This window comes from Saccopteryx leptura, chromosome 1 (assembly GCF_036850995.1).
Source record: "Saccopteryx leptura isolate mSacLep1 chromosome 1, mSacLep1_pri_phased_curated, whole genome shotgun sequence".
Taxonomy (NCBI): domain Eukaryota; kingdom Metazoa; phylum Chordata; class Mammalia; order Chiroptera; family Emballonuridae; genus Saccopteryx; species Saccopteryx leptura.
In genome coordinates, this window is record NC_089503.1 from 271922090 (window position 1) to 271935740 (window position 13651).

The 13651-nt window shown below is 51.2% G+C and overlaps 1 protein-coding gene across 1 annotated transcript; it reads left to right on the forward strand.

Moving 5' to 3' along the window:
- The first annotated feature begins 5155 nt into the window (after positions 1-5155).
- On the forward strand, positions 5156-13594 carry LOC136383620 (keratin, type II cuticular Hb1-like). The gene is made up of 9 exons (XM_066353649.1): positions 5156-5700; positions 8189-8397; positions 9050-9110; positions 9989-10084; positions 10597-10761; positions 10921-11046; positions 11950-12170; positions 12346-12377; positions 12900-13594. The coding sequence occupies exons 1-9, from the start codon at positions 5317-5319 to the stop codon at positions 13073-13075; spliced, it is 1470 nt and encodes a 489-aa protein (XP_066209746.1). The 5' UTR covers positions 5156-5316; the 3' UTR covers positions 13076-13594.
- The last annotated feature ends 57 nt before the right edge of the window (positions 13595-13651 follow it).

The following is a 13651-nucleotide window of genomic DNA, read 5'->3' on the forward strand; positions in this document are numbered from 1 at the left end:
ACTATGCCAGACACTTCCTAGCACTTGAGATTACCTCAGGGATGCCTGAGCCATCAGAGCACCAAAGAATAAATAGCTGGTATGACCCTAGCAGTCCCCACCACAATGAATGCCCTCCCTCCCCTCCAGGCTTGAAATAATACACAAGAAGGACTGCCAGCATGACAGGAGCGATGTGGTTTTATTTTTAAACACAGACAGCAAAGAGAAAATCTCTTTGATCTGGGAAAGGAAAGGAAGAGTTCAAGGGAAGGAGAAGGTCGGGAGGTGGGGGCTGAGGGGCTGTCCTCTTAGTGGGTTCTGACAGCCCGGAATCTTCAAACAGATTGCATCCACATGTCACTCCTCCAGTAGCCTTCCTCGGCCTAGGGGAGTCAGGAGACAAGGAGCAGGGTTCCCACACGAGAAATGAGAAGTGGAGAGCAGGGGAGCTGGGTCAAGGTGAGATCAGCCAGTTGTACCTGCCACCAGGCTGCATGTGGTTGGGCTGTGCACAAGGGCCAGCTGGGATCCTTAGGAAGAGGGAGAGGGCTGGGGGCTCGGTGTTCCCTCAAGCCCAGCCAACTTAGTATTTCCTACAGCTGCTGCTACAGGCTCTCATCCCACTGTGTCTGGTGCCACAGCTACAGGTGGCAGAGAGGTCCCAACAAGCAGCGTTGCCCTGGGAGTTGTTCACACCTGCACAGGGACAATAATGATAACTCAGAACCCTTGGTGAGTATGGGGAGCTGGTCCCAAACAGCCCCCAGACCTGGAAGAGCAGGCTAACATGGGGGGGTGGAGGAGGCTGGGAATGGCTACAAGGGCAGGCACCTGGGGTAAAAGAACAATAATAGCAGCTAGAATTTATTTACCACTTACTATGCACCAGGCAAACTATGAATGCTCTATATACACACCTCACTACTTTATCTTCACCACATCCCTGAGCAAGTTTTATATTTTCATTTTAGATACAAAGAAAACTGAGGTTTAGAGAAGTTACATAATTTTCCACCCAGATTGCAAGTGGCTTATACCTAGTTGTGTCTGATTCCAGAAACATTCTTGACCGACTACATCATGGAGAAAGAAAAAATGCATTTCTAAAATGGGCACAATGATGTTCAACATGTTTCATAATGATGTCTTGGACTACCAATACTAAACGCACATGTGCACACTTTCACACACATACACTCCATATACTATCCCCAAGTCCCACTGGCTCTCACACTTCCGATCATGGCCCTCTCTGGGTCAAGTACCTCCAGGGCTCAGCTTGACATTCTCAGACTGCCCCATCTGTCCACCATATCCACCATCTAGCCCCAATTTGCCCCCTTCCCCCCTGCCCTCCTCCATCTCCTATTTTTCAGCAAAGGTGGAAAGCCAGCTCTTCCTTTCACACCTATAGTCTCTGTTGCTTTGTCTTTGCTGACATCACTCCCTTCCCTCTCTCATCTCAGCACATCCAATTCTGCACCATTCTTCAAGCCCAATCACATTTACTCTTCTCCAAGGATTCTGCCTTGACCTCTAGCCCCAAGCCCATGAACTGGAGGTTTGCTCTCCCACCAAGGCCCCTGGCGTAGTGTTCCTCCATTAGAGCCAGACACCCTGCTGCTTTGTATCAAGGCCCTCTGTACTCTTTATTTATTTTTATTTTATTTATTCATTTTAGAGAGGAGAGAGAGAGGGAGAGAGAGAGACAGAGGGGAGGAGCTGGAAGCATCAACTCCCATATGTGCCTTGACCAGGCAAGCCCAGGGTTTTGAACCGGCGACCTCAGCATTTCCAGGTCGACGCTTTATCCACTGCGCCACCACAGGTCAGGCTATCAAGGCCCTCTGTGCTTGCCTGCCGTGCTTGGGGACTGCAGTCTCCTTCGTGTTCTAAGCCTGTTTCCCACTGAGCGCTCAGCGGGTGTTTGCTCCCTGTCTTGAATTGGCTCCTAGAGGTCTCTGGTGGAGAAGGGGGGATGGGGTTAAGAAGATAACTGACAACCAAGACAGAGCATTTGCTTTTCCTCAGTAGATCTGCGGACTGGAGATAAAAGAGGTGAGGAAATGATTGATAGAAGATCTGACCAAAAATGAGGAAGAGGACTTCCTCAAGGAAGTGTAACTTCCAACCCTCTCTGTGGGGAAATCTCCTCCTCAGTGTGTCTGACTGCATGCTCAGCCCATCTCTCTCACTTGGGTGAGAGAATCCCAGAATAATAAAGGGGACACCAGGGAGCATGTTTCCCTGAGGTTAGGTCAGGGACTAGTACTGACACTTTGGGGGATTGTTTCAACTCCCTTTGGGTTGTGTTCTTTAAGAATTTTTTTTTTTTTTTTTTTTTGTATTTTTCTGAAGCTGGAAACGGGGAGAGACAGTCAGACAGACTCCCGCATGCGCCCGACCAGGATCCACCCGGCACGCCCACCAGGGGCGATGCTCTGCCCACCAGGGGGCGATGCTCTTCCCCTCCGGGGCGTCACTCTGCCGCGACCAGAGCCACTCTAGCGCCTGGGGCAGAGGCCAAGGAGCCATCCCCAGCGCCCGGGCCATCTTTGCTCCAATGGAGCCTTGGCTGCGGGAGGGGAAGAGAGAGACAGAGAGGAAGGAGGGGAGGGGGTGGAGAAGCAAATGGGTACTTCTCCTATGTGCCCTGGCTGGGAATCGAACCCGGGTCCCCCGCACGCCAGGCCAACGCTCTACCGCTGAGCCAACCTGCCAGGGCTGGGTTGTGTTCTTAGTGGGCACAAATAAACCTGCAGCCTTCTGTTCTCTCTGGGTTTTAATGCACTAAATTATCTATGTGGACAAAGACTGATTATTAACCTCATCAATTGTGATAACCCAGAAGGTCCAATCACTCTATCCACCAAAACCCAGAAAGGTCCAAGCAAGCATCATGTAAGTGCCTCCATAAGATGAATTTAAATCCTCCATGCTTCAGCGTTAAGTCCATTTCCTCTCATGAAAGGAAGACATTTCCAATACTACCATTCCCTGGGGAAATTTGGAGTAGGAATACATCATCCTAAAGCTATGGGTTGCACAGCTTATGACTGACTCCAGCTGCAACAGAAAGGGAAAGTTTAAGACACTGTGGAGCTGGGCTCCATCTTCTACAGAGGACAGAACTAAAGTTGGGCTGAAACTCCCACAAAACAAGGTTGGACCAAAGGGATTCAGGCCCTTAAGAATATAGGAAAGACAGAAAAGGGAGCAATGGGGCACTCCCTGGAAATAATATGCCAGGCAGCTCAAAGCCAGGCACAAGTGGCTTGGTGACCTTTGGAGTTCCAGGATTTAATTACCCTTCACACAATAATAACTCATATTTAAAAATGGAAGCGAAGGCCTGACCAGAGGTTGGCGCAGTGGATAGAGCATCAGACGCGGAAGACCCAGGTTCAAAACACTGAGGCTTGAGCGCGGGCTCATCTGGCTTGAGCAAGGCTTGCCAGCTTGAGCCCAAAGTCGCTGGCTTGAGCAAGGGGTCACTCGCTCTGCTGTAGCCACCCCCCCACCCCCGGTCAAGGCACATATGAGAAAAGTAATCAATAACAGCTAAGGTGCTGCAACAAAGAATTGATGCTTCTCATCTCTCTCACTTCCTGTCTGCTGTCTGTCTCTCTCTCTGTCTCTGTTACCAAAAAAAAAAAAAAAAGGAAGCTAAGGATGATTTGCCTGTTTCTTTTTAATACTGGCTGCTGAGTTCACACTTTGGTTTCCTCTGTCCATAACTGAACACGTAATTAACTTCCATTATGATAGACTTGGCCTTCTGGAATTGGTGGCCATGACCAAGCATCACTTGAAGTAAAGGCTTTGGATCAGGTGGATTTCTCTAAAAGCCCAAAGCTTGGCAGTCTGGGCTCCTGCCTCCTAGAGGAATTCAACCCCTTCAGCCCTGTGACTCAGACATGGGGGAGGGCTGGGGGTCAGCCTTCAGATTTTGACTCTGCTTCTCTATGGAGCCTTCTATGTGTGACCTGGAACAAGTCACTGCTCCTTCCTAAGCAAACGTCAGAAGGATGTCTGGGGGTTAGATGAAATAATGCATTTTTTTTATTTTTTTTATTTATTTTTTACAGAGACAGAGAGTGAGTCAGAGAGAGGGATAGACAGGGACAGACAGACAAGAACGGAGAGAGATGAGAAGCATCAATCATTAGTTTTTCATTGCGTGTTGCAACACCTTAGTTGTTCATTGATTGCTTTCTCACATGTGCCTTGACCGCAGGCCTTCAGCAGACCGAGCAACCCCTTGCTGGAGCCAGGGGCCTTGGGCCCAAGCTGGTGGGCCTTGCTCAAACCAGATGAGCACCCGCACTCAAGCTGGCGACCTTGGGGTCTCGAACCTGGGTCCTTCCGCATCCCAGTCCGACGCTCTATCCACTGCGCAACTGCCTGGTCAGACTGAAATAATGCATTTTAAAGCCCTCACACACGGCAGGCACTCCATAAATGCAGCTCCCTCCTCTCCACCTTGCAGAGTGCAGAGGAGTACAGAAAACAATTCTGGGGCGGATAAGGGGGGGATAAAGGAGGGATGAGAAACTTACAAGGAGAGAAGCAAGCTGAGTTCTAATAGAAGAGAAAGTTTTTGCCCAAAGGGAGGCAGGATAAATGGCAAATTACTAATTTGTAGAATAAACAGAACAAACAAACAAATAAACATTTATGGAGCTTTTCTTAAGTGCTAGGTAAGGCCTTAAATGCTTTCCAGTCCATTATCTCATTAGGTCCTCCCAACAACTCTCAGATGGGTTATTCTTATTCTTATTTTGCACATGAGGAAACTTTCGGAAAGATTATTCACCTTCCAAGGTCACGACAAGAAAATGCAGGACTGACTTCAGAGCCCCCTGCCCTTCAACACATACAAACACTCTGGCCCCCCACACCATATGGAGATACACAGATAACTCAGACCTAGGACTCTCAGCCTGAAGAGGGGTCTCGCAGGGCTGGGACCCAAGGAGGGGCCGGGTGTGTCCAGCGGCCGAGCCCGAGGATGGAGCCACAGATCCAGCACCACCCAGGCTGAGTCCAGCAGAGGGGCGTAGTGGGCTGGCCCAGAGACGGTGGCGCAGGACGGGCAGAGCTGACCAGGCACTTCCCGGACCCATAAAGCGCGGGCGCGGGGCGAACGCTGTTTTATGGAGGCAGCCGGGCGGCCGGCTCACTTTGATTCCCGGCGGGACAGGGCGCGAGGGCCGACCTCCAAGCTCGTAAACGCGCTGGCTGAGCGCCCCCTCCCCGGGCGAGCATGCCGCGATATATGGCGCCACGCGGACTTGGGGGATCAGAGCCCGCCGCTGCCACTGCCGCCGCACCATGTCCTGCCTGTCCACCCGCCTCGGCGGCCCCTGCGGGCTCCGCGCCTTCAGCTGCGCCTCGGCCTGCGGGCCCCGGCCCGGCCGCTGCTGCATCACCGCCGCCCCCTACCGCGGCCTCTCCTGCTACCGCGGCCTCCCCGGGACCTTTGGCAGCCAGAGCGTGTGCGGGGGCTTCCGCTCCGGCTCCTGCGGCCGCAGCTTCGGGTACCGCTCCGGCGGCGTGTGCGGACCCAGCCCGCCCTGCATCACCACCGTGTCGGTCAACGAGAGCCTCCTCACACCCCTCAACCTGGACATCGACCCCAACGCGCAGTGCGTGAAGCATGAGGAGAAGGAGCAGATCAAGTGTCTCAACAGCAGGTTCGCTGCCTTCATCGACAAGGTGAGTGTCCCTGAGCAACCCTTTCATGAACCTCCAGTCCGGGGCGGGGCACTGAAACGGAGTCAGGGGCAGAGAGATGTGGTCCAGGTGAGCTCTGAATCTAAGGGAAGAGAGGACACACATCCAGAGCGCAGACAGGGATGTATTAGGCAGGGGTTCCTGATGTGACAGCACTGTTATTAATACAACCTCTGGGCAGGCAGGCAGGTTCCGCACAGACCAGGTGGTGTTCTTGAGCACACCCTTCCTGGGCCTGGAAGTCCTGGGAGGACCTGGAAATTCCCAGGCAGTATCTCCAGAAATAGGAAATGGGAAGTGCTGATATTTTATGTGAAAATTGTAGGTGGTGTATTAAAGCATTAAATAACATTGAAATGCTTGAGAAAATTCATCTCCTTTCATGAATGTTTCGGTCCTTTAGATTAAATAGAAAAAAATCTCATTGGGTGCTAATATGTCTTTAACATCCCTCTGATACTTGCTACTCTCCCACTTTTAATAAAGAGAACAAGGTTCAGAGCTGTCTAGGGCAACAGTTTGTTACAATTTGTGTTTTATGACTTCCTTTTATGAATGTATAGTGGCTATGATGGTAATATAAACGTACTCCTTAAACTTCATTTAAGTGTAAATGTTAAGTGAATCCCTTTATATATATAAATCGTGAGTAAAATAATACAAGAAGGTGGCAAAATTTTGAAGTCAGCCTGAGAAGGGTTCATATTTGAGAATCGTTGCCATCCTCAGTCCAGTCCTTTGAGTGTAATTAGAATAGAAAGGAACCTGACCAGGTGGTGGCGCAGTGGATAGAGTGTCGGACTGGGATGCGGAAGGACCCAGGTTCAAGACCCCGGAGTTGCCAGCTTGAGCACGGGCTCATCTGGCTTGAGCAAAGAGCTCACACTAGCATGGACCCAAGGTCACTGGCTTGAGCGAGGGGTTACTCGGTCTGCTGAAGGCCCGCGGTCATGGCACATATGAGAAAGCAATCAATGAACAACTACGGTGTTGCAACAAAAAACTGATGATTGATGCTTCTCATCTCTCTCCGTTCCTGTCTGTCTGTCCCTATCTATCCTTCTATCTGACTCTCTCTCTGTCCCTGTAAAAAAAAAAAAAATTAAATTAAAAAAAAAAAAAAAAAAGAATAGAAAGGAGACAGGAATATAGGGCAAGAAGCCCGCCCAAGGACCCACCAAGAGTGGCTGGTAGAGCAGGACTCCCAGCCCAGGCTCTCTCCAGCGTCCCAGGCCCCTGGAGCTAGAGGGACCAGAGCTTGGGGTCAAGCTAGCCCTCTCCCCTCCCTCAGGAGCAGGTCCACCTCAGCAGACTCTGCACCCTGAGCTTACTTGTGCTCACACCTGGGAAAGGTGGCCCGGAGTGGAGCGTGGAAATCTGGACTAGGAGCAGGCAGCCTGGGCTCCACGCCCACTTCTCCGCTGAGTCCCTGTGTGATGCTGAGCAGCAGTGTCCTCTCTTGACCCCAGTGTTCTCCACACCAGAGCTGTGTGTGGTGCAGTGTGTGACCAGGCGAGGACTTTCAAAGGAAAGATGGGGGCCAAGGCAGCCATGAGACTTCCCACCACAGATGCAGACCCATCAGCTAAAACCACCTCACATGATCTCATATAATATCAGCAGCCTTGGTTCCCTGTCTCTGGAAGTTTGTTCCAACCAGGGAACTCTCAGCTGTACTCATAGAGTTGGTGAAAAGATAAGTAACATCTCAATCCCAGAAAAATACATGAAAAATGGAAAACTGGAGGCCAGCAACCTAATCATGTTTGCTGATGTCCTTCTTGGCCAGTACAGTGCACACACAGCTGCCCCTGCAGCTTTCCAGTTTGAATGGTTTCCAGTAACAGCTTGAAGGCTTCATTTCCCTACAGTTCTCACCCTCTCTCCTTTCCAAAATCTTCCCCCATTTAATTACCTGCCTGGCCTCCAGAGGCATCTGAGTGTCCAACAAAAATTGGCCACCTAAGACCATAAGCCACCCTACCCTCTGCCTTCCTAGGCCCCAGCCACCCCGCTCGGTGAGACCCTGCCCTCTGACCTCCCCAGCTAGGAAGCCCTTCCCACCTCGACACTGAGAATATAGATAAAGGAGCCCTGCCCTGGAGGGAGCTCCAAGTGAAAGGCTTTCATCCTATGCTATCCCTGCATTCCTTTCCTTCACGAAGCTTTCCCTCCACCCCTACCTGTCCCCCCAGTCCAACTGTAATCCAGCATAACATGTATGCCCTCAGTTTCTCACTCATTCCATCCAAGCCCACCTCAACAGACCTTCACTCAGGCCTGAACAAGCAATCATGAAAGAAGGACTCTGCCTGTGCATCCTCAGGCCGGGAGAGCCCAGCAGGGTCCGTGCAGGCCACCCCTGGTCTCTGCAAAACTTGCTGCCAGTTCTGTCTTGACTCTGCCTGCTCTCTGAGGAAGGCTGAGGACACTGGCTCCTTCCACCAACTTTTCTCCACTTCCACACCAGGTGCGCTTCCTGGAGCAGCAGAACAAGCTGCTGGAGACCAAGTGGCAGTTCTACCAGAACCGCAAGTGCTGCGAGAGCAACCTGGAGCCGCTGTTCGAGGGCTACATGGAGACGCTGAGGAGGGAGGCCGAGTGTGCGGAGGCCGACAGCGGGAGGCTGGCCTCAGAGCTCAACCACGTGCAGGAGGTGCTGGAGGGCTACAAGAAGAAGTGAGTGCATCAGGGGGGAGATTTTGGAGAAAGGAAATAGGATTCAGTCAGAGCAGGGTAGATATGGATTAGACTTATAGAGGAACTTTCCAAGGGGAAGGAGACAGTGACAGAAAGTTTGTGGGGAAAATTTTTTTTTCTGGGATTGGAACTTAAACGTTGGAGAGTCTGAGCTGCTCTAGTTACCTCATCAGTTTGTATTTATTTCATTAATTCATCAAATATTTGTTAGATACCTAATCTATATTTCAGGTATTGTGTTGGGCTCTGAGGTAGAGGAGGGGTAAGAAAGTAATGAGGACGCATAAGAAGGGGGATACCAGGACTAGGGCAGGCTTCCTGCCCCCCTTGGAGTTACTATCCAGAAGCAGAAAGGCCTAGGAAAGTGTGCAAGGCACCCACCCTAGCCCACATCATGAATGAGAATTCCTGAATCAGAAAGCATTGGGTGACACAGGCAGGTTTGGTCCCCCATCTAAGAGGAAAGGGATGGATAAGGTCCTTTCTAATCCAATACTTCTTGATTCTATAACCACCTCCAAATTATCCAGTTCCAGGAGTGTTTTTCTAGGCCTTTAATTCTTTTTTTATTTCTCTTCAAATATCAGCCTATTGAAGCTTTAGCCACTGAACCTGTGCTCTTTGTCCCCAGGTATGAAGAGGAGGTGGCACTGAGGGCCACTGCTGAGAATGAATTTGTAACCTTAAAGAAGGTGAGTGACCCCAGAAAACTCATCTCACAACTCAGAACCAAGGGCAGAGACAAGAGGAAACTCTGTAATTCAGAGATGCTGAGCAACTCTCCCAGAATTATATAGCCCAACCTATCTTCTATACTTTTTTCCAAATTCCCCAATGCTCCCTGGGTGGCCCTGGACACCAGAGCACACTATTTGCTACAAATTCTCTCCTCTATTGAAGGTAACTCTCATCTGACCGATGGCTTCCCACACACTTCTGCCCTGTGCCTGGCAGGGTAGGAACTCAGTATTTGTGAATGGAAAAGCATTAAATCTTCAGACCAGCAACAGTTGGGAAATGCATAGACAGTGCTGTTGTGCTTCACCTCTTAGACTTGACTCGGCTCAAGTGTCATCACATGGACACTCAGCAGGTCCTTCCAACCACCTCCACATGAGGAACGCAAGGGTTACTGTGAAGAAGCTGAGGCACAGAGGTCAGGGGTCTTGCCCTGAGTCACACTGGCTTGAAAGGGGCAGAACTGATTCCTGAGATGTCTTCTCTGACCACAGATCTAGATGTCTACCCATGAGATTATCATCATTAGAAATGACCCATCATTAGAAATGACCATTTTACACTAGATCCTAAATTTCAATGATGGTACAAGATGTAGATTCTAGAGGCATCATCCCAGTAGGTACCAGAGGAAGTACCTGGAAACCTCAGGTCTCCCCCCCTTAACTAAAGCTACCTCTGACCCCTCTAACCGCATAAAGGACTTCCTCACCATGACACTGGGATGAACAGCTGAGGAGGGTCTCCAAGGAGTTTGCCCTCCCTGGGGGGGGGGGGTAGAGCTCTGTGTTGTCTCCCCAGTGAAATTCTTGTGCTACTCTCTACCCTTTAGGACGTGGACTGTGCCTACCTGCGCAAGTCAGACCTGCAGGCCAACGCAGAGGCCCTGACCCAGGAGATTGACTTCCTGCGGCGACTGTATGAGGAGGTGAGAGGGACCACAGAGCAGTGGAGCAGCAAGAAGGATATGAGTTAGACATTGGGAAGCACTTGCTGTCCTTTGGCTTCTGAACCCTCTGAAGGGGGGAAGATGGAACAGAATTGAGTTATCTAATGCAGGTTTACTGTCACAAGATGAAGTGTATAGCTTGCTGTCTCATCGGCCGTGCCCCAGACAAACTGGTACTCCTGGTTACTGTGGTGACAGTTATCACAAACTGGTAAATTCTGGTCCTAGACTCCAAAGATCCAGACAGGAGGCCCTAACTAAGGTCAAGCAGTGAGCTTCAGACATAGGCTTCTCTCAGCCTTGTGACTCTGGTCCGAGGTGCACTCAGAGGTCCCAGGGTTGAGGGGTAGACTTCACCTTGGAGGTTGGGGCTTCAGACAGTTACTCTGTGAAGAAATCAGGGGAAGGGAACAAGGAAGGACCACGAGAGGGTGGGTAGCTGAGAGTGGGTTTCTTGTCAAAGAAGCTCTTCCCATGCCCCTGCCCCACAGGAAATCCGCGTCCTCCACACCCACATCTCAGACACCTCGGTCATCGTCAAGATGGACAACAGCCGAGACCTGAACATGGACTGCGTCATTGCCGAGATCAAGGCCCAGTATGACGACATCGCCAGCCGCAGCCGGGCCGAGGCCGAGTCCTGGTACCGCAGCAAGGTGAGTGTCCAGAGTCCCTTCCCCGGCCCCTAGCAGGAAGGGTGCTAAAAGGGCATGGAAGGGCAGGCAGCTCTTAGGGTCGGGTAGCAGATGTGCTAGCTGTGGGGCTCAGTGGAATGGCATGTCCTGTGTCCTATGAGCATCTCTGCTTCCCCCCAGTGCGAGGAGATGAAGGCCACAGTGATCCGTCACGGGGAGACCCTGCGCCGCACCAAGGAGGAGATCAACGAGCTGAACCGCATGGTGCAGAGGCTGACCGCCGAGGTCGAGAACGCCAAGTGCCAGGTACAGAAATCTGGCCCACCTCTTACTGCAGAAAAAGAAGGGGGTGAGCCTGCAGCCCGCAGACGCAAGGTTGACACCTTGGCAAAGTGTGGAAAAGGAGAAAACATCAACTATTAGATGAGTCTCTTCTATGGAAAATGCTCTCCATTCCATTAACTGGGGATGGGGGGGGATTTGGTAAGGGAGCAGTATGTGGGGGAATGGAATGACCAGGATTTTCCTGGTCTTGGGTACATAAAGGGTGAGAGGAAATAGCACCAGTCTGAGGGACAGGAAACTGGGGTTCTCCAACCAGCCCTGCCACTAGTTTACCACGTGATTTGGGGTAAGCCATTTCACCTCTCTGGCCCATCGTTCTCGATCAGTGATCACACACTCAGCTGTTATTAAATGAGTGAAGTACGCTGTACAGAAGGCATTCAGGTGTCATAATCTAGGGGTCTCCAACTCAACTCAGCATGTGGGCCGCAGAGCAAGATCACAGCCGTTCGGCGGGCCGCACTAGATCTACAAAAGGCAACTGTTACGCAACACTTTTCAGTGTCACAAAACGACCAGAAACTGTAGTTTGTGGATTAGTCTGCGGGCCGCAAAAAATTGTTCTCTGAAAAGACAAAGGGCAGAGCTAATCAGATCCACATGAGGCAGGCCTCATGGAAATGCAGGTCCAGTGGGCACAGATCCTTAGATTTTATTCAAGAGAAGCCAGGAATTTGGATTTTTGTGTTAAATTTCAAAACTTAAAGACACTATACCAACACTCCTGGAAACACAAATTTGCAACCCCTGACCTCACAAATGGGTGAATCCCCTTCTTCCTCTGACGACCAGCGGTCATTGGATGTCTGGCCTCTGATCCCAAATCCGGAACAGGAGCCCTAATAATCCTCCCCCGCCTCCCAGAACACCAAGCTGGAGACTGCGGTGACCCAGGCGGAGCAGCAGGGCGAGACGGCCGTCAGCGATGCGCGCTGCAAGCTGGCTGAGCTGGAGGCCGCCCTGCAGAAGGCCAAGCAGGACATGGCCTGCCTGCTCAAGGAGTACCAGGAGGTGATGAACTCCAAGCTGGGCCTGGACATCGAGATCGCCACCTACAGGCGCCTGCTGGAGGGCGAGGAGCACAGGTGGGGCCCACACCTGCGGGAAGGATGTCTCTTCAATCTCCCCAAATTATGCTTAGAGACAGGAACACATTTGCATGTTGCTTTCATCTAATATGTATAAGGAGTACTTGGAGGAGGGCATTTGCAAGCTTTGCTTTCCCCCAGTTCATTTTTGTCTCTTTGCTCTCCCCACCAGGTTGTGTGAAGGCATCGGTGCTGTAAATGTCTGTAAGTAGTCTATACTGTGGGTTCTGAAATAAGGGTTTGAAGTTCCTGAAGGGCAAACTTTTTCTTAAAGGGACAGACAGTAAATATTTCAGACTGCGGCCATGCAACCTCTGTTTCAGCTACTCAGTTCTGTCGCTGTAATGTGAAAGCAGGAACTGCCATAAGCAATATTTAACAAATTGTTCTGGCTGGGCTTCAATAAAACCTTTACAAATAAACAACCACAATCTGACAGTCCTGGAAGGAAAGAGGGGAATGTGGCAGTGAGCAATTATGATAACTTTAATAGCTATTTCTGCCTATAGGAAGGGCCTGGGCTAACAGTTTATTAAGGATCGATCTTTGAGATTAGGGATTGCAGGGAGGAGTGCCTAGGTGTGTGTGGGCGAAGGGGGCGGAAGCCAGGAATAAAAATGAAGAGGAGGAGCTCTGAACAAGAGAAGTGAGCTCTGATCAGCAGGCAAAAGCCACTAGCCACCCCCTGGCACAGGGACTAAACTAAGCCCTGTCCTCTACCTGCAGGTGTCAGCAGCTCTCGGGGAGGCGTTGTCTGTGGGGACCTCTGCGTGTCGGGCTCTCAGGCAGTGACTGGCAGCACCTGCGGCACCCCTTGCAGTGGGAACCTGGCAGTGACCACCGGAATGTGCATGCCCTGTGGACAGAGCTGCAGCAGTGGCCGCCTAGTGCGGTTTGCCTAGTGCCTCCTGCATAATACGTACACCGCTCCGCAAGCGAACCGGCCCCAGCTCCGGCAACCGGCTGGTGCTCCGAAAACGCCTGGTCTTGAGGTGGAAGGGTTCGGGAACCAGCTGGCCTGACCTGCCCACACTGCTGCCTTAATTTCTTGCAACAACTGCACCCCGACCCCCCGCTGCTTGACTCTTCTTTTTTCCAGGGAGGTGGTGCTCTCAGTCCTGGCATGTCTTGGTAGCTCTCCCTCATCTCCAAAAGTCAGAATGACTGGTTTCCTCAAAACTTGGGCAAAGGGCCAGTCCTGACTGGGCTGATCAGAGAACTCGAACTCCTCTGGCTTCTAAAGGATGGGCTGGCCCTAGTGCTGCTGGCGCCATGCCCCCCGCTATCTAAACCCGTCCACAATGACTGGGTACAGTCTCTCCCAGGGTACAGCTTTCTTCAGCTGCCTGGGCTCCTTCTCCCTTTCCTTTGTGCTTGGTCTCCACGTTTCCAATAAAGCTCAGGGGTCATATATAATATAATGTACTAGAGACTCTCCCTGTGTCATCTGTGCTTACACATATGGACTTCGTACAGTT

Excerpts from the sequence above, each read along its gene's own strand:
- LOC136383620 (XM_066353649.1), top strand. The coding sequence starts at position 5,317 with ATGTCCTGCCTGTCCACCCGCCTCGGCGGCCCCTGCGGGCTCCGCGCC. Across the intron at positions 8,398-9,049 it reads CTGGAGGGCTACAAGAAGAA|GTATGAAGAGGAGGTGGCAC; the intron begins GTGAGTGCATCA and ends CTTTGTCCCCAG. Across the intron at positions 12,171-12,345 it reads CTGGAGGGCGAGGAGCACAG|GTTGTGTGAAGGCATCGGTG; the intron begins GTGGGGCCCACA and ends TCTCCCCACCAG.